This window comes from Neofelis nebulosa, chromosome 17 (genome assembly GCF_028018385.1).
Source record: "Neofelis nebulosa isolate mNeoNeb1 chromosome 17, mNeoNeb1.pri, whole genome shotgun sequence".
NCBI lineage: Eukaryota > Metazoa > Chordata > Mammalia > Carnivora > Felidae > Neofelis > Neofelis nebulosa.
Genome location: NC_080798.1, coordinates 78,570 through 96,377, shown reverse-complemented (window position 1 = coordinate 96,377; position 17,808 = coordinate 78,570). Strand labels below are relative to the sequence as shown.

The following is a 17,808-nucleotide window of genomic DNA, read 5'->3' as shown; positions in this document are numbered from 1 at the left end:
TTATTTCTGTCCCGCCCCCCGGCCGCGGCTCTTTCTGCGAGCGGGCGCGCGGGCGAGCGGTTGTTCGCGTGGCGTGTGGCTCGGTTTCTGGGCGGCCTGTGAAGAGGAAGCGCGGTCTTCGTCGGCGGAAGGCTAGCGGGAGGCAGCCGGTCGGGCTTCGGCAGCGCCCCGCGCGCAGCGGGCAGTAGCCCAGGCGGCGCGTGGCGGCGCTCGGCCTCGCGGCGGCGGCGGCCCAGCCGTTGGTGGCGAGCGCGTTTGCGCCTGCGCGGCGGGCCCCGCGCCCCTCCTCCCCCCTGGGCGCCCCCGGCGGCGTGTGAATGGCGGCCTCGGCGGCGGCGGCCTCGGCCGCGGCGGCGGCGGCGGCCTCGGCCAGCCCGGGTCCGGGCGAGGGTTCGGCGGGCGGCGAAAAGCGCGCCGCCGCCTCCTCGGCCGCGGCTGCGGCCTCGGCCTCGGCGTCGTCGCCCGCGGGGGGCGGTGGCGAGGCGCTGGAGCTCCTGGAGCATTGCGGTGTGTGCCGGGAGCGCCTGCGCCCCGAGAGGGAGCCGCGCCTGCTGCCCTGCCTGCACTCGGCCTGCAGTGCCTGCCTCGGGCCTCCGGCGCCCGCCGCCGCCAACAGCTCGGGGGATGGCGGTGCGGCGGGCGACGGCGCCGGTGAGTACGGTCCGACCGAAGTAGCCCATCCCCCACCGCATTCCCCACTCGGTGTGGGGATTGGGTTCTCAGCGTGGTGATGGCGGGGGATCATTTGGGTGAGAGGATAGGGACCTGGATAGTGCGTGTCGGAATTGGGTATGGGCATTGGAGTCTGGGTGGGCGCTCACATGGGGTGTCTGCTTCTCAAGTTCGATGAAGGAAGGGTTTGGCCTCCTTCCTGAGGAGAGGATCCGGCCCTCCTTGGGATGGAGGTTGAGGCTCAGTGGGGCCATGGGGTTATAGCTTGGAGGTGAATTTGCAAGAGTCTCACAAAGGAATTTTTTTTTTTCCCCCCAGTGGTTGACTGTCCTGTGTGCAAGCAGCAATGCTTCTCCAAAGACATTGTGGAGAATTATTTTATGCGTGACAGTGGCAGCAAGGCTGCCACAGACTCCCAGGATGCAAATCAGGTATGTCCTGCTCCAGCAAACCCTAGGAGCCCTGGGGACATGGTACTAGTTCCAGACTTTATTTTTCTCACACTGCAAGGCTCTAGGCAGACTGCATAGGCTAGGTAAAGACACTGTTTCAGGTTGTATTACCTGGGGTGTATGTAAGGACCTATTTGGTGGTTCTGTCTCTGCTTACTTTGCCTTTGCCCAGCAGTGCTGCACTAGCTGTGAGGATAACGCCCCTGCCACCAGCTACTGTGTGGAGTGCTCTGAGCCGCTGTGTGAGACGTGTGTGGAGGCACACCAGCGGGTGAAGTACACCAAGGACCACACTGTGCGCTCCACTGGTATGCAAGGCAGAGGGGAAAAGCCTTGGTTACCTTACATCTGTTCTCAGCTGTTTGTGGTGCTGGTTACAGATGGCGGATGGGTCCCAAGGAGCTTTTTGTTTTTTTCTTCTCTTTTCTTTCTTTTTTTTTTAGGGGGTACGACCTGAAGGGTTTTAGGGCAGCAGTCAAAAATAGGGAGGCTGGGGCTCAGGTGTGCCAGTCTTTGCCTGCTGGTCCAGGTGGGAGGGAAAAGGCCACAGGCAGGGAGTGGGCAGAGTCCCGGACAGCGGGGGGTTGGAGGGGGGTGCTCTGTATGCCAAGGGGCCTTTTGCACTGAGGGTTCAAGGAAGCTCATCAGGGACCCACCCCCACTCCCTCCTCAGGGGAAAAGCTCCAGTGGGAGGGGCCAGCTTATTCCAACAGGGAAGCCCAGGGAGTTTGGAGAAAGGGTATGAGGCCTTTTGAAGAATTCACTGGCAACCTGGTTAAGTCTCTGTATGGGAACGTGAGGCCTCTGAGCCACAGTGTGTTGATAAACTGCAAGAACCTTCAAGACCATTATGGACGGAGAGTGAGTTTTAGAAATCTTTCATCTTCGGATCATACGCATTTTAAAGGTCAGCTAAAGTATTTGTAGGCTTTTCTGTAAATGTTGGTAGTGGCACATAAAAGGACTTTTTGAGGGGCGCCTGGGTGGCGCAGTCGGTTAAGCGTCCGACTTCAGCCAGGTCACGATCTCGCGGTCTGTGAGTTCGAGCCCCGTGTCGGGCTCTGGGCTGATGGCTCGGAGCCTGGAGCCTGTTTCCGATTCTGTGTCTCCCTCTTTCTCTGCCCCTCTCCCGTTCATGCTCTGTCTCTCTCTGTCCCAAAAATAAATAAAAAACGTTGAAAAAAAAAATTAAAAAAAAAAAAAAGGACTTTTTGAGTCTAGCCTGGTTTTTGGTTCAGAACTCACTATGTGTGGCCTTCTGGTAGTTACACTGTGACTTCTCAGTCACAGAGGATAGCATAGCATTGGCAAGAAGATAAGGATGGAGGTGGTGGCTGTGGGGCATGAGGAATCAGGAGCAAAGGACTCCTGGGTTTAGGCAGGGGTGCAGGAGGGGGCAATATTGGAGGAACTGTGGTCTGTCTGGTTGATTTGTATCCCAGTGTTGGATGTCTTAGGCTGGAATAGTGTAGCCAAGATGTAATTGAGATTGGGCAGATGGTCTCAAGCATCTTGCTGGTGGTGACAGGTTGGGAGTGGGGTAGCGGTGTATTGGCCTTTTTGCAGTATTACTTTAATCACCAAGATTCTTCTCAGAGAGAGGAGACTTGATCTTTCAGTGAGGGGTTTGGTCTGACATTTTCACTTTTTCTATCCTGACAAGGCTTGGTGAGGCCAGAACTGTCTGTAGGCCTATGGGTTGTAAAAGGTTTGTGGACTTTTTAATTACTAAAGAGATCAACCAAGACATGACTTCTGAGGAAGCTGTACCTGAACAGTGTCTCTAGTCCCTGATTTGCTTCTGTGTGTGCCAGCAAGCAAACATTCTGTGTGCTTGGATGCCATAGTAGCCATAATCTCTCCTCTGCTGGACAGAACCTGCTGTGAGTAGAGGAGAAATGGAGCCCAGTGGAGGTTTTCAAGGTGGAGGGGCTCTCCTGAGTGTCTACCCAGGGAAGGTTCTAGTAAAGGGAATAGCAGATGGGAGGTCTCTGTCAAAGTCTTTAGAGTTTGTTGTCAGTGTCAGAAGCTGGAAGGAGCAGGGGTAGTTCTCTGGGTCAGGGTTGGGGCAGAGAGTTTTGAGAGGAAGGATCTAGGCTTACAGGCCTGTGCTTTTTTTCCTGGCCACTGATGCAGGGCCTTTGGGTTTTCCCAGCAGACAGCCTATGGTTGCAGGACAGGTAGGAAGTGAGGCCTTAAGTTCTGTCTACCACTTGAGTTGGAGATAGCTAAAGGATGAGCTTCAGCCTCATGGTTTCTTCTGTTCCCCAGGGCCAGCCAAGTCCAGGGACGGTGAGCGCACAGTGTACTGCAATGTGCACAAGCACGAGCCCCTTGTGCTGTTCTGTGAGAGCTGTGACACCCTCACTTGTAGGGACTGCCAGCTCAACACCCACAAGGACCACCAGTGAGTACTGAAGCAGGATGGCTGGGTGCTGCCCGTTCCCATATTCAGCACCCAGGCCCACTTCTGTTTGCCCTCAGATATCAGTTTCTGGAGGATGCAGTGAGGAACCAGCGCAAGCTCCTGGCCTCACTGGTAAAACGCCTTGGGGACAAGCATGCGACGCTGCAGAAGAACACCAAGGAGGTTCGCAGCTCGTAAGTGTGGAAGCCAGGGCCATAGTTGGGGGTAGTTCCTGCTGAGCACCTTCCTAACCTGGCTTACTCTGCTGCTCCCCCAGGATCCGCCAAGTGTCTGATGTACAGAAGCGTGTGCAGGTGGATGTTAAGATGGCCATTTTGCAGATCATGAAGGAACTGAACAAGCGGGGCCGTGTGCTGGTCAACGATGCCCAGGTATGCCCCGTTTGAGGGGGGAGGCTTTCTGGGTCCCATCTGCTGGCTGCCAACCCTATCTACAGTGGGAGGGTCTTGGGGACTAGCACTTTCTGCTGGCTGTTGATGCCATCCTTGGTGTTTTCTTTCCTTGGTCTTCTCCTCTACCTGCAGAAGGTGACAGAGGGGCAGCAGGAGCGCCTGGAGCGACAACACTGGACCATGACCAAGATCCAGAAGCACCAGGAACATATCCTGCGCTTTGCCTCATGGGCTCTGGAGAGTGACAACAACACAGCTCTGCTGCTCTCCAAGAAGCTGGTGTGTGCTGGTGGACACCCAGGTGATGGCATCCAGGCAGGTGCCGCTCAGCACCCTGGAGCCTTGTTTACTGTCTGTATGTTCATGCACTGGCCCTTTTTCAGATCTATTTCCAGCTGCATCGGGCCCTCAAGATGATTGTGGATCCTGTGGAGCCACATGGCGAGATGAAGTTCCAGTGGGACCTCAATGCCTGGACCAAGAGTGCAGAGGCTTTCGGTGTGTCCCTTTCTTTTCTGTGCTACGTATTGCAGTCATTTCAGACATTGTCTTCTTATGCTAATTTTTTCTTTATGCAGGCAAGATCGTGGCAGAGCGTCCTGGCACCAACTCAACAGGCCCTACGCCCATGGCCCCTCCTCGGGCTCCAGGGCCCTTGAGCAAGCAGGGTTCTGGCAGCAGCCAGGTGAGCAGGCGGGGGGGGGGACCCTGGCAGCGTAGGGTAGGGGCAACGGTCGTATGGGACACCTGCTCACTGAGGTCCACCTGCTTTGCCCACAGCCCATGGAGGTGCAGGAAGGCTATGGCTTTGGCTCAGGTGAGTGCCTTGTAGGTGGGAGAGCTCCAGTGCTTTAGGTCTATCCCCAACCTTCTTTTTTCTATTTTCTGAGCAGACGATCCTTACTCGAGTGCAGAGCCCCATGTGTCAGGTGTGAAGCGGTGAGTTTGGCTATCCTTTGGTGGAGCCAGATGGGGATAGGGATGGGTGTGCTAACACCAAGCCGCACCCACAGGTCCCGCTCAGGTGAGGGCGAGGTGAGTGGCCTCATGCGCAAGGTGCCACGGGTGAGCCTTGAGCGCCTGGACCTGGATCTCACGGCTGATAGCCAGCCACCAGTTTTCAAAGTCTTCCCAGGCAGCACCACTGAAGATTACAATCTCATTGTTATTGAGCGTGGTGCTGCAGCTGCTGCTGCTGGACAGCCTGGGACTGCTCCACCTGGGGCTCCTGGTGCCCCTCCACTGCCTGGCATGGCCATTGTCAAGGTGAGTCTGCCCCAAGTGACTGGCTGGGAAATGAACGCCCACATCAGCATCCCGCTGAACACCCCTTATCTCTTTGCAGGAGGAAGAGACAGAGGCGGCCATCGGAGCCCCACCTGCTGCCACTGAAGGCCCTGAGACCAAGCCTGTGCTGATGGCCCTGGCGGAGGGCCCCGGCGCTGAGGGCCCCCGCCTGGCCTCACCCAGTGGCAGCACTAGTTCAGGTCTAGAGGTGGTGGCTCCAGAGGGCACTTCAGCCCCAGCAGGTGGCCCCGGTGCCCTGGATGACAGTGCCACCATCTGCCGCGTCTGCCAGAAGCCAGGCGATCTGGTCATGTGCAACCAGTGCGAGTTCTGCTTCCACCTGGACTGCCACCTGCCTGCCCTGCAGGATGTGCCAGGGTGCGAGGCTTGTGTAGGGTCTGTGCCGGGTGGAGGGCTGGGCTGGCTGGCTTCTGTGCAGCCCCTCATTCTCCTTCCATCCAGGGAGGAGTGGAGTTGCTCTCTCTGCCATGTGCTACCTGATCTGAAAGAGGAAGATGGCAGCCTGAGTCTGGATGGTGGTGATAGCACTGGTGTGGTGGCCAAGCTCTCGCCAGCCAACCAGCAGGTGAGGGTGAGGGTCTGCTCCTTTAAGAGTTGCTCAGCAGCCTTACCCCACTTTGGCTCTGATGTCACTTGTCCTGTTCATAGAAGTGTGAGCGTGTCCTGCTGGCCCTGTTTTGTCACGAGCCCTGCCGTCCCCTGCACCAGCTGGCTACTGACTCCACTTTCTCCCTGGTGAGTCCTGGGACTTCAGTGGGGGAGGAGGTGGTGGGGCTGCCTGGCCTCACTTTCAGCCTGGCCTCTGTCTACAGGATCAGCCTGGTGGCACCCTGGACTTAACCCTGATCCGCGCCCGTCTCCAGGAGAAGTTGTCACCTCCCTATAGCTCCCCCCAGGAGTTTGCCCAGGATGTGGGCCGCATGTTTAAGCAGTTCAACAAGCTGACAGAGGTGAGCTTGGGGAGAATGGGGCTGGTGGCAGGGGGAGGGTAGGTGGGAGGAGGGAGAGCTAGGACCCACCTACTGCAATATGCCTGGCTCAGGACAAGGCAGATGTGCAGTCCATCATCGGCCTGCAACGCTTCTTCGAGACTCGCATGAACGAGGCCTTTGGTGACACCAAGTTCTCAGCTGTGCTGGTGGAGCCCCCACCGCTGAGCCTGCCTGGTGCTGGCCTGAGTGCCCAGGAGCTATCCAGTGGTCCTGGTGATGGCCCCTGAGGCTGTGGCCTCTCAGGCCAACCCAACGTGGCTCTGTCCTCTGTCCTGTCAAATCCCCTCTCCCCCACGTCCCCCTCTGGTGGCCTGGCTCCTACTTCTTGGTGGCCCCATCCCCCAGTCCTTCACAATATGGTTTTTACTTATGTGGATTTAATAAAAACTTCACCAGTTCTTCAGGCCTCTTTTGGTGGGGGCCGTGGTCCTGGGGCCTTGTCTCAATTCCCTCACCATGCCCTGGTGGACAGAGTAGGTGTGGGGGCATTTGCCCTCAGCCACCTTGATGTCCATGGGATAGGGAAGAGCATCTTTCTTGGGCCCTTCCCAATGGAGAGAGTGTTTCAGATTGGGGGAAGGGTCGCATGGTGAACATGCTGGAGGTTGTTGGGTGCCCTCTAGGTGGGAAGGTCCAGGCTGATGTGTGGGGCAGGGAGGGTGAAGCCCCAGATACATCCTGCATGGTGGCCATTCTTCCTGAGTGCTTCCTAGACTTGCGTGTAACTATTTTTCATAATCAGATGGTACCATACTGAGCTGGGTGTTTGAGGATCCCTGACAGATGAACCCAGACTTCCAGGGTATGTGGGAAGCCCACTGTCTTCAAGGTGATAGGCACTGGAGACCTTGGGAGGGGTGTTGAAGCAGGGCTCACAGCTGACCATCTGCTCCCAAACTGAACATCCCCGGACGCTTGACCTGTCAACCACTGCCACAAACAGGGAAGCAGTCCGGCCTTCTTTATCTCACACCCCACCTAATGTGGCACTTAGCCTTCTGCCATGCATGCCAACCACCCCTTTACCAAGCCTATATGTGACCTCTGTCCCAAGGGACCCCAGCCTGGCCCACATCAGGCCAGTCACACAGGCCTAGGAATTAGTGTCCAATCCTTTATTACAGAAGAAGTACAGTAAAACTGCCGGGCATCTACTGCCTGCCTCCCACCAGGGTGGTATAAGGTGGTCAGTCCCTCCGCAGATTCTTGAGCCGCTCCTCCAGGTCTGCATCGGCATCTACTAGGGCTGAGGCTGCAGCTTCTGCTTTCTTCCCACTGGCAGCCACACTGAGTGAGCCTCCAGTAGAGGGGAGGTCTACAGAGTGGGGGGAATAGGACAGCTCCTGTAGAAAGGAATAATGCTGGGAGGGGAGGGGTCGGGCTGTGGCTGGACCATTGGGTGGGACAGGGCCCAAGGTTTGGTGCACTCACTTGACAGCTCATCTGTCAGGCTCAATCCTAGCTCATCCAGGACCTGGGACACAACGGCGTCACTTGGGAAGAGAGAAGAATTTTATGAGGGCCAGGCCTGTATGAGGACCAGGCATCCATTCCCACCCTCCCCACACCTGGTGTCCCCTAACCTCTCCTCTTCATCTTCCTCATCCCCCATGGCATCATCAATTGCATCATTCATCATCTCCTCCTTCATGTCCATGATCTCGGCCTGCCGCTCAAATTCCATCATGATCTTCTGGATTTGAGGCAACTTCAGCTGGAAGTGGGGTGTGGGGAGGGTGAGTCTGAGTCTGGTCCCTGACATTGGTTGGGGGAGGAGGGAAGGGGAATGGGAAAGGCGCACCTGTCTGTTCATGGTGCCCATGGCTTTGGTGACCCCCTTCATAGCTTGTGCCATTGAGTTGTTAGACTTCAGTGTCTGGATCTTCAGGGACACAGCCTGGATGTTGGCCCTCATCAACACAAATTTGCGCACATAACGCCGAGTGCGCACCAAGTCTTTTGCCATGATTCGCACGGCATCCTGAGGGAGTGGACAAAGGTGGCAGGGAGAGTGGGCTGAGGGAAGAGGCTCCAATTGCACCATTCCAATTGATGTTTTCAGCAATTTACATGTGGTTAAACCCACTGGTCACTTTCCCCTCCCTCCTCCCAACCTCATTCTCCTGTCTCTTGGGTCACCACTCCATAGGCTCCTTTGTAGCTTACTTCTCTGACCCAGAAACGCTGGAAGGAAGGCTGAGCTCACTGTATTCAGTCATCCTTTTCCCTCCATATCTAGAGTCACACTCCCTTGACTTAGGATGTCTACTCCTGGCTGATGAATTTGCCTCTCCCTCCACCTCACACAGGCTCATACCTCAAGCTCTTTATCCCACATCACATGTAAATCTATCCATAGCTCCTGACTTCCTTAAATCTCTTCCTTGCCTTGCTTATTCTGGGAATTGGCACCTCTTCAACCCAACTGCTCAGGTTCAAGCTCTATCACCTGTCATGGGCTCTGCTCCCTAGTGCTTCAGGCTATTTTATTTTTTTAACTTCGTTTTGAGGGGTGGGGGGCAGAGGATATGAAGCAGGCTCTGCACTGACAGCAGTGAACCCTACGCAGGGCTAGAACTCATGAACTGTGAGATCATGACCTGAGCCTAAGCTGGATGCTCAACCAACTAAGCCATCCAGGTGCCCCTCTGTCTCTTTTACTGAGCTCTAGGGCACAGTGTATTTCAGGCCACATCTCTTTGCATTAACCCCTCTGACTCCACTCCCACTGTGGCCCTTGATTTCAACTGGTCTGGCCTATCCTCTCTTCTGAGCTACCTATCACTCACTCATGGAACATTTGCTTCATCTGTTTGATGCACTGGTTGCTTGGACTTTCACAGGCTCGCTCTCTATTACTCAAGGTTTGTGGCCCTGATGTCACCTTCTGGGAGGCAGTCTTTCTGGATCCCCAAAATAGGGAAGCCCTGCTTGCCCTTTGTTTCAAAGCACCTATCTATTGGTGTCCTGTCATACATGGTCTGTGGTTAGAGCAATGTCTGACCAAACAGCACCTAGTCCTGTGTCCCAGCCTTTGCCCAACTGAGCTCACCATCTGGCCCTGCTTGGCCATCTTCTTGATGTCTGCAATGATTTTCTTCTCCTGGGTCTCTAGCTTCTGTCGTTCACGGTCCAACTCTCGCATGGCACGGTTCAGGGCCCGCTGGTTCTGCCTCAGCAGTTCCTCTGGTGTCTTCCGGCGCCCAAACAACAGGTCCATGGTAGCAGGAGCCCACCAGTGGGCCTGTGCCAAGTGTGAAGCCTAGCTGCAAGGTGGTGGGAGAGCCCAGAAAAAGGGCAAGAAGCAGAGCAGGGATCACAATGTGTATGGGGAGGGGTGATGGTTGGGTGTTTTGCAAAAAGGGAAGGGGTGAGTAGGGAGAGGAAGCGATAACAGAAGGCCAAAACGTAGTCTGGAACACCACAGTAGCCCCATGGATACAAGTGGGCCAGCAATATCTGAAAGTCCTCCACGATATACCCACCCCAGCCTTTCATCATAGTGCCCCCAAGGAGGTTCAAGGCTTCAGCCTCTCCAGATCATGGTGAGGACCTGGATTGGGACGCTGAGCACCTGACAGGGCAATTGTGGGGAACCGACTGGGGATGGAAGGATAAGTGGAGGGCCTGAGTGCCAATAACAAAGTGGATACAGGGAGTTCTGAAGCTGACAGCGTATGAATGGCATTTGGATTTGGAGGGTCCAAATGGAGAAGGAACCTGGGTGAGGAGAATATGGTTGTGGGGCGTGGGAGAAACCGGTACGCTAAGGACGTGATGGACTCTGGAGAGCTTTGTAGACCTAGGAGAGTTAGGGGTCCTTGGGGATCCCTGTACACCCAGAGAGGGAAGACGGGCGTTAGGGCGCCCCGTTCACTTAGGACAGAATCGGGGGGGGGGGGGGCGTGGGGAAGCCTGCACACCGAGAACAAGTTGGCCCGATGATGAAGCCAGGGTCCCGGGGAGGGGCAAGGCAGTAGACGCCCAGGTGGAGAGGCCCTCGTATGTCGTCGCCCACGCACCCACCCGGGACCCTCGGCACGGCAGGGGCCACTCACCGGAGCTGGGACGGGAATCCGCTTCCGCTTCCGGGTCACACTCTCCTCACTCGGATTCCAGGCGCGCCCACCAACGACAGCCCCTCGGTTCTTTCTGCCGTCGTCGCCGTTTCCGGAAAAGATGATCTGACGTAACACGTTCCGCCGGCACCCGGAACGATGGGAGGGGACAAGAGCGCGCGTGCGTACGTCCTCTGGAGGGGGCCGGCACCTAGGCGCATGCGCACCACCTTTCGTCTCTCTACGGCCTGCCCGAGGGTGTTCCATAGGTTCCAGCTGAGCCGCGTCTGGGATCCCAGTTCCCGCCGGGTTGGTGCATCATCGGGCGCCTTCCGCCTGGCCACCCCAGAGGTCCCGCACCCCACCACTTCACCCACTAGAGGGCCCAGCTCATCCGACGGACCCTGACGTCTCCCTAATATTTCTGGACCTCAGGCACCTGGTAGCACCAGGGACAAGTTCTTAATAGGCCCAACCATGGCAGGAGGGGGCAGAGCTGGAGATGGCACGGACTTTCCTCTATGCTGGCTTACCAGCCAGGAAGCAAGTGGTTACTGGATCCTGCCCCTGGCTGGTCCCAGATTGGGATTCATTCCATCTAGCCTGAAGCTTGGGGTGTGGTCTCCGTACTACCCCTCCCTCTCCTAGGGCTGGTTCTAGGCACTGGATAGCCTACTGAGGGGTACCCTAGTGCCACCTGTGACCACACATCTTCCACCACGCTGAGTGCGAGAGCCCTGGTGGACATCACCTCCCCCTCCCACCCCCAGAGAAGGAAGAGACGGAGGCCATGCAGTAACATTCCCCTTTAATAGCCTGGTGGGACCTCCAGTGGTGGAGGGGTGGGGTTCCCAAGCCCCAGCCACCCGGTCCCCTTGGCCACCCACCCCAGAGCCCAGAGTGGGGGGCTGGACAGCACCCAGCTGGGGGCTAGACAAGCCAATTCATTTCCCATCGCTGAGCGGGTCGGAGGGAGGCAGCGCCGACCTTAATCACATGGTGGTTAAAAAAAAAAAATAACTAGGAGCGGGTGGCAAGGAGGGGAGGCAAGGCCAGGGCATGGGATTCCCCCACCAGCCACCCCATGCCCCCCACCTGTGGCCCCCAATAAATATTTGCAGGGGACGCCGGGGCTGGTGGCCCTGGCAGGGGTGGGCGTGCGCCAGCCCTATTTCAGGCAGCGCTCAAAGTAGGTGGAGCCGATATAGCCACCTCGCATGGAGCGCTGCACATTCTGCTCAAACAGCCGCCGGTTGTTCTGCAGGACCTCGGCGGCCTCCTTGTTCAGTGGGTCTTCAGGGTTGGGCTCCTGTGGCCAGTATGGGTGGGGGTCAACAGGCCCTAAGAGCAGAGAGGGCCAACCTCCACAACCCCCCCCCCCCCCCCCGCCTCACCCCCAGCCCTACTCACCAAGAAGAGATACTGCAGGCCATAAATTATGGAGTTTATCGTAAGGACTGGTTTCCAGTCCTCTCTGTGGACAAAGAATCAGGGTCAGACACTGGTGAGTGGCCACCACAGAGCCTGCTGGGACTGAACAGGTCAGGCCCAGGAGAAAGCTAAGGGCAAGACTTGAAGAAAATGTGGAGATGAAGAGATAGAGTACCACAGAGCACAGGAGAGAGGGAAAGGGCAGACATCTGTGCAGTCCAAAGTCAGGGCCCTCACCTGAGGATGTTGAGGCAGACGTTGCCCTCGAGGTCAATGTTGGGGTGATAGACCATTGTCTCACACTTCACCTTGGGGGGGTCATGTGGGTAACCCTGGCCCACCTGGCTCCAAAAAGAGAGAGAAAATAGATAGGTGCCCCAGCAGTGCCTGGTTGGGTCCTCAGCTGTTGCCTCCTCAGCCAGGGGACCATCCCTGCCCACCTGGGACTCACCTTAAAACTGAACACAAACTTCCCACTCTTGTAGAAACCCTGTGAAAAGAAAGAGGAAGGTGTTAGGGCACCATCCTGCAGGGCCTGGCGGGTAAACCAGGTCTCCCAACACAAGGTACCCCCCCCCCCCAGTCATGCCTGGGAGTCCAACTTAGTGTGCCCTTACCTCATCAGGACAAATAACCAGTTTGAAGTTGAGGAGATCGTCTGGATCTGAGAAACTGATGTCACACGTCTTGGGCAGGTTCAGCTCGTTTATGTCTGGGTTTGCACAGCAGAGAAAGGGAACAAAAAGAGGGAGAGATGAGGGTACTCAAGAGCAGGTGTAGGTGCTAGATCCATGGCATACTTCAAACATGCATTTTCAACTGTGCTATGCAATAGTTCCTGGCCCAGGGTAAGATCCAATTCTTCTGAATTTATAGCCTTATGTCTCAGCACTTGAGAGCTGGGTACCCCCAACCTAGCTCCCAAATGCTCCCACTCCCATGTGGCCTCCAAGAGCCTCCAACTACCCCAAACCTCAGGATCCCTAAACATGACCTCCATTTTCTAGTGGACACTGTTGGTCCCCACCTATCCACCCAAACTCAAGGATGCTGCCCCCCATTGTCTCCTCACCAATCCTGTCCCCATGTCCCTCCTCTCTTCTGTCATCCCAAATTCAGGTACCCATCTAACCCTCAGACATATGCATTCCCATTGCTGTACCCCTCTAAGATTCCCACCGCCTACAGCACGACAGTCTAATTGCAACCTTACTCCCATCTCCAGTTCCTAGCACACACTCTCGCCCCTCCATGTGTCACCCCAAGCCCCAAAATAGCCTTGTGACCCCCAGACCCACAAATCCGTCCCCAAAACTTACTGTACCCCATCTGATTCTCAGATTCCTAATGATCCCAACATACTTCCCTAAATTTTCTCCCACTCCTATCCCCAATCCTTGGCCCCCCACTATCCAATCTCCTCTTTGTCACCCATATTCCTGCTGACCCCTATATTCTGGAGTCCCCCGCCTCCTACCCGCCCTCCATTGACGGACTCTCTGATTCTCGGTCCCTAATGCAAGATGCCTGGCTTTGGCTTTCTAAATATCCTAAATGTTCTACATTTGGACCCCTGTCTCTGACCCCTCCGGTGACTACATTACTTACCCCTAATGCCCCATCACACCAAACTAAGGCCCTAACCTCCAACCCCCACTTCTGTGGCCACATCTCTGACCCCCACTGACTGCATAATTCCACTCCCGAAACCTTTAACATCCCACCCCAGGCGCTGACCTCCGACCCCCACCCCCATCCCCCGAACCCCTACCCTTCTGGATCCGCAGCTGCGCAGCCGACGCCTTCTTGCTGCTGCCCTTGGTGCCGCCCGCCGACTCCTCCTCCTTCTTCTGCTGCTTCAGCGAGAACAGCTTGATCATCCTGCCGCCGCCGCCGCTGCCGCCGCTGCGGGGCCCGGGACCCCGGCCACCCGGCCCCCTGCCGCCACCCGCGCCGCCTCCGCCACTCGAACCCGCCGCCGCGGCCTCCTCCGCTGCTGCTGCCGCCGCCGCCCGCCCGGCCTGCCGCGCCGCTCCGCGCCCACCGCGCGGCCCGCGTCGGCTCCCGTAGTCCGGCTCCGGCCTGGCCCAGCGCCTCGGACTCGCTCGGCGGCGCTCGGGCCGACTCGGCTGTTCTCGGGCCCGCTAGGCCCCGCCCCCACCCGGCCGCTCCCTCCTCCCCCTCGTCCGCTTAGGTCCCCTCAGGCCCAGCAGCGGCCGTGCCGCCTGTCCGTTCACTCGTTACCACCGCGAGGGGGTGCGGCTCGAGGGGAAGGAGGAGGCGGCGGCCGCGGTGGCGGCGGCCGCGTACTGAGGGAGGCTCGGCTTCCGCGGCAGCAGCGGCTTCGGCGCGGAGGTCCGCAACGGCCTCGGGCGCCCCACCGCTTCGGATATTTCCGTCGCTCGCCGACTTCGGCTTTTCTCGCCCGGCCTGCGCTGTGCGCCTGCGCAGCCGCCGCCACCCCGCGTTGCTCAGCGATAGGTCTTGGTATTCGGACTCTTTCGGCTAAGTTCGGTCATTTCCGGGGACGCTCGTGGGTCCAGGCATGGGCGGTGCCGCCGCCATCTTTAAGTGGGGCAGGTTCAGGTCGCTTCGCTCGTAGTCCACCCGTGCAGACGGCTGAGTGGGTGGGTCACACGAGGTCCTTGCCCCTGGAGGTCACAGAGGCAGGGTGACCAGGGCGGGCCGGAGCCACGGCAAGGCCATAGGCGTTGCCCAAGGAGTGCGGGGTCGAGTACCCTCGATGTCCCACCGCAAACGCAACACGCTCGCGGAGATCCTGGCTGAGGTAAACTACCAAATAAAACGTGTATTGCGCTAGAGAGTGGTAAGCACTTTGGGAGTTCACATAGGTGGACACTTAGATGGGAATGTGGGGCAGGGGTGTTCTCAGAGCGGGTCCCGAGTTCCAGTGGGGACGCTTTGCGATCTTCAGCTCTCGGTGTGGTCAGTCTCCACTCCAATCACAGCTCAGCGTTTCTCTGAGGGCGGGAGAAAGCGGCGCGGGGCGGTTCTGCGACTTCCGGTTGTCACCACGGAAACCGTGGATATTTAGAAAGCCAAACCGTCAGGCGGGTGAGCTGCGCGGCGAGCGTTGGATCGGGTTTGGGGCAGGGCAGATGGGTGCATCCGGAGCTCTGCAGCTTGGTCCTTTTGCGACCGAGTGCGGCTCCCGCTGTACGTCCCCTTGCGTCTCTAAGGCGACCTACCGTCATCGCCTGGGGCTTTGTGGAAGAGGTCTTGGCGGTCCAGTTGGGCTGGCGCTGGGGTTGGATAGGGGTGTTTACGGGTTCCTCTCAGCCGTCGACCCCGGAGCCAGGCCCGCAGTCCTGACTTAAGTGGAGTCGCCCTGACGCCATCTCATCCCCAGCGCCTCCTCAGACCCGACCTGGCGTCCACTTCAGCCATCCTCACCTCAGGGAGTCGCCTCCACCTCTTCGGATCTTGGGCTGGCGTCCATCTTGGCCCCAGCCTCCTTAGAGGCCCTGCTCTGTGGGTTCTCTGGTACCATTGACGTCCTCGGGCTCCATGGACCGATCCCAGTCGTGTCTTTGCAACTGCTTCCTCTTAGGCCCTTCCATTCTCAATGTCACCCTCCCAGACACCCCTTTCATTCCTCTGGTTGTGCCCTTATGCCAGCCTCACAGTCTCAGCATCCTTTCTCAATTCCTTTGTGCGTTGCGTGCTGGAGAGGTGCCAGGGTGAGGAAGGGGACTCAGGAGCATCAAACAGTTCAAATTGGGGGCTGACATTGCAACCATCCCAGCGTTCTCAGGCTTCAGACATGGCTGGTCTCAGGACTCATATGGCCCCTCCAGACTCACTCTTCCTCTGTCCCTTTCTCTCTGTTCTTCTCAGTCATTCTGCTCTCCCGATTTATTGTACAGGCTATCTCCAGCTGAAGGTTGATGACCATTCTTTTTGCAGCCAGTCTCAGGGGTGTTGCCTATTGGTCACACTAAACCATGTGTCCATCCTCAGGCCAGTTTCTGAGGCCCATCAGCTGAAGGCCCACCTGAGGATGGGGTACGGTTCCCTGGAGAGGTGGCGCTGCACTAGCCAAAGCTAGACTCATGTGGTCTGTGACCTTATGGCTTCCTAACCATCCAGTGGGGAAGCCTGAACCATGAAACAAAATGCTGGGTAAAGGGGGTCATGGGATCTGGACCAGGAAGGAGGGGATGGCTGTGCTGAGGCTGGGGGTTGGGTTGGAAGTGGTGCAGCTGTGTTTCCCTTGTTATTCTCATGGCCACACAGTGACAGAGGGGCACAGGTGGTTTGGGTGGTGAGGGTGCCTGTATCCTCTGGGCCTGGCATTTGGAGGGATTGGGCAGCACATGGCAGGTGAAGAGTGAGAGTGGAAGTGCACTTGGGGTATTGGCACAGCTTCTGGGAGCTGTAACTGGGAAGATAGGATTGGTTTTGGTGGAAAGGAAGCGCAGGAGCGGGCAAGGAAGGGAGGCTGAGTATTGTGGGCCTCCAGGCTGGTGGTTGGGATCAGAGGAGTGGTTCTCTCCAATGGAGAGAATTGGACAGGTTTAGGAGGCTTGGGGTTGGGAATAAGAATAAGTGGATGCATGCAGCATAGGGAGACTGTGCTTGGGAGTAAACAGTATAGGGTCAGGTACAGATGATCCAGGGACAGGCTGGTTGGGCACTGTTGTAGCTTCCCCAGATGCCAGTGCCTTAGGGGTTCCTCTCCTGGCTTCCCCCTGTGGCTCTGGCTGAGTGAGGCCAAGTGGTCATCCTGTCTAAGCCCTCAGCTCTGCTGACAGTATGGCAGCCGTTGGGTTCACAGTCCGCAGCCTGGCTTGCAGAGGTGTCCCCAGCCAACTGTAGAAATAGCCTTTTGTGGGGCGGGGGGTGTTGGGGCTCTCACATCAACTTTCATGTTTGTTTCTTTTTTTTTTTTTAATTTTTTTTTCAACGTTTTTTATTTATTTTTGGGACAGAGAGAGACAGAGCATGAACGGGGGAGGGGCAGAGAGAGAGGGAGACACAGAATCGGAAACAGGCTCCAGGCTCCGAGCTGTCAGCACAGAGCCCGACGCGGGGCTCGAACTCACGGACCGCGAGATCGTGACCTGGCTGAAGTCGGCCGCTCAACCGACTGCGCCACCCAGGCACCCCTCATGTTTGTTTCTTAGAGGACTGGTTCAGCAGGTTGGGTCCATGGACTTCTCATGACTTTGGGCATGGGGCCTTGGCCTGATGTCTGCATGCTTTTCGTGTGTGTTGTAATTTTTCTTGTGTGGAATTTCAAGTTGTTAAATAGTCATGTGTGCAGATTTCTCATCATGTTCTTTTTTTTTTTTTTTTTCTTTTTTTTTTTTTAATTTTTTTTTTTCAACATTTTTAATTTATTTTGGGACAGAGAGAGACAGAGCATGAACGGGGGAGGGGCAGAGAGAGAGGGAGACACAGAATCGGAAACAGGCTCCAGGCTCCGAGCCATCAGCCCAGAGCCTGACGCGGGGCTCGAACTCACGGACCGTGAGATCGTGACCTGGCTGAAGTCGGACGCTTAACCGACTGCGCCACCCAGGCGCCCCACATCATGTTCTTCTTAAACCAAGATGATCAAAACATGAGAGCAGTCTTTCTTCTCTTTGTTTCTGATTATAAAATTCACACAGGCTTTGAAAAAAATCCATGTCACAGGATTTATGAAGTTGTGGCAGTACCCCTCACCCTCAGAGCACTAGGCATCTCAGTGTTTGTGTGCCTTCCTTAATCTGACTCCCAGCCTCCGCCTAGGGACCAGTGACTGCCCTCCTCCCCTCTGATTTATATATCCCAGATTAGAGTCCTTAGAGTTCCTTTTATAGTTGGAGAGGACAATGAGTGTTGGCATAGGGCCCAGGGGACTCCCCCCACCCCCAACTGTGTCACATGGGAGTGTCCCTACATGGGGACCTGTTGACTCTGCCAGATTCCACAGTGGCCCTAGTCCTGGTTGGGGCTAGGCCAGGGGGAGATGGGGAGAGGGGCAGAGTAGGATAGGGAAGGGAGCAGGAAACACACCTTGTCTGGGATGGCTATTGGAAGCCTCTCGCCCAGGTGGCTTGTCTTTCC

The 17,808-nt window shown here is 56.9% G+C and overlaps 4 protein-coding genes and 1 long non-coding RNA gene across 7 annotated transcripts in view; 2 read left to right on the top strand and 3 right to left on the bottom strand.

Moving 5' to 3' along the window:
* The first annotated feature begins 25 nt into the window (after window positions 1-25).
* Window positions 26-6,642, top strand: TRIM28 (tripartite motif containing 28). Its single transcript, XM_058707701.1, has 17 exons — window positions 26-651; window positions 991-1,103; window positions 1,300-1,432; window positions 3,396-3,531; window positions 3,609-3,725; window positions 3,809-3,923; window positions 4,077-4,223; window positions 4,328-4,442; window positions 4,523-4,629; window positions 4,725-4,761; window positions 4,838-4,883; window positions 4,958-5,210; window positions 5,290-5,609; window positions 5,694-5,817; window positions 5,901-5,987; window positions 6,065-6,202; window positions 6,295-6,642. Exons 1-17 carry the CDS (start codon window positions 318-320, stop codon window positions 6,469-6,471), a joined length of 2,499 nt encoding a protein of 832 aa, XP_058563684.1. The 5' UTR covers window positions 26-317; the 3' UTR covers window positions 6,472-6,642.
* Window positions 6,643-7,344: 702 nt separating this feature from the next.
* On the bottom strand, window positions 7,345-10,454 carry CHMP2A (charged multivesicular body protein 2A). 3 transcript variants are annotated; one of them, XM_058707715.1, is made up of 6 exons: window positions 10,303-10,454; window positions 9,297-9,506; window positions 8,046-8,225; window positions 7,828-7,958; window positions 7,676-7,737; window positions 7,345-7,559 (listed from the first exon to the last, which is right to left on the bottom strand). In XM_058707715.1, the coding sequence occupies exons 2-6, from the start codon at window positions 9,462-9,464 to the stop codon at window positions 7,432-7,434; spliced, it is 669 nt and encodes a 222-aa protein (XP_058563698.1). In that variant the 5' UTR covers window positions 9,465-9,506; window positions 10,303-10,454; the 3' UTR covers window positions 7,345-7,431. The 3 variants fall into 3 exon arrangements, with proteins under 3 accessions (XP_058563698.1, XP_058563700.1, XP_058563701.1); XM_058707717.1 differs by having other exon boundaries at window positions 9,297-9,510; window positions 10,303-10,439; XM_058707718.1 differs by lacking the exon at window positions 10,303-10,454 and adding an exon at window positions 10,168-10,277 and having other exon boundaries at window positions 9,297-9,510.
* A 639-nt stretch (window positions 10,455-11,093) lies between these two features.
* Window positions 11,094-13,747, bottom strand: UBE2M (ubiquitin conjugating enzyme E2 M). The gene is made up of 6 exons (XM_058707719.1): window positions 13,505-13,747; window positions 12,351-12,445; window positions 12,185-12,223; window positions 11,971-12,074; window positions 11,713-11,776; window positions 11,094-11,611 (listed from the first exon to the last, which is right to left on the bottom strand). Exons 1-6 carry the CDS (start codon window positions 13,611-13,613, stop codon window positions 11,471-11,473), a joined length of 552 nt encoding a protein of 183 aa, XP_058563702.1. The 5' UTR covers window positions 13,614-13,747; the 3' UTR covers window positions 11,094-11,470.
* A 532-nt stretch (window positions 13,748-14,279) lies between these two features.
* Window positions 14,280-17,808, top strand: part of LOC131499612 (tigger transposable element-derived protein 1-like) — a 35,606-nt gene continuing 32,077 nt past the window's right edge. Inside the window, exon 1 of the mRNA XM_058707711.1 lies at window positions 14,280-14,521. The gene's annotated coding sequence lies outside the window, so the exon portion shown is untranslated. The remainder of the gene's footprint in view (window positions 14,522-17,808) is intronic.
* On the bottom strand, window positions 16,162-17,035 carry LOC131499617 (uncharacterized). The gene is made up of 2 exons (XR_009255980.1): window positions 16,861-17,035; window positions 16,162-16,617 (listed from the first exon to the last, which is right to left on the bottom strand). It is a non-coding gene; the product is annotated as an uncharacterized LOC131499617 (long non-coding RNA).

Bases quoted from the DNA above. Each gene is read 5' to 3' on its own strand.
- TRIM28 (XM_058707701.1), top strand. From the start codon at position 318: ATGGCGGCCTCGGCGGCGGCGGCCTCGGCCGCGGCGGCGGCGGCGGCC. The intron at 652-990 runs GTGAGTACGGTC...TTTTCCCCCCAG, and splicing joins TGCGGCGGGCGACGGCGCCG to TGGTTGACTGTCCTGTGTGC. The intron at 1,104-1,299 runs GTATGTCCTGCT...TTTGCCCAGCAG, and splicing joins ACTCCCAGGATGCAAATCAG to TGCTGCACTAGCTGTGAGGA.
- CHMP2A (XM_058707715.1), bottom strand. From the start codon at position 9,464: ATGGACCTGTTGTTTGGGCGCCGGAAGACACCAGAGGAACTGCTGAGG. The intron at 8,226-9,296 runs GTGAGCTCAGTT...CCACTCCCTCAG, and splicing joins TGGCCAAGCAGGGCCAGATG to GATGCCGTGCGAATCATGGC. The intron at 7,959-8,045 runs GTGCGCCTTTCC...CCCCACTTCCAG, and splicing joins TGGGCACCATGAACAGACAG to CTGAAGTTGCCTCAAATCCA.
- UBE2M (XM_058707719.1), bottom strand. From the start codon at position 13,613: ATGATCAAGCTGTTCTCGCTGAAGCAGCAGAAGAAGGAGGAGGAGTCG. The intron at 12,224-12,350 runs GTAAGGGCACAC...TTCTTTTCACAG, and splicing joins TGGTTATTTGTCCTGATGAG to GGTTTCTACAAGAGTGGGAA. The intron at 11,777-11,970 runs GTGAGGGCCCTG...CTTTGTCCACAG, and splicing joins GTCTGCCTCAACATCCTCAG to AGAGGACTGGAAACCAGTCC.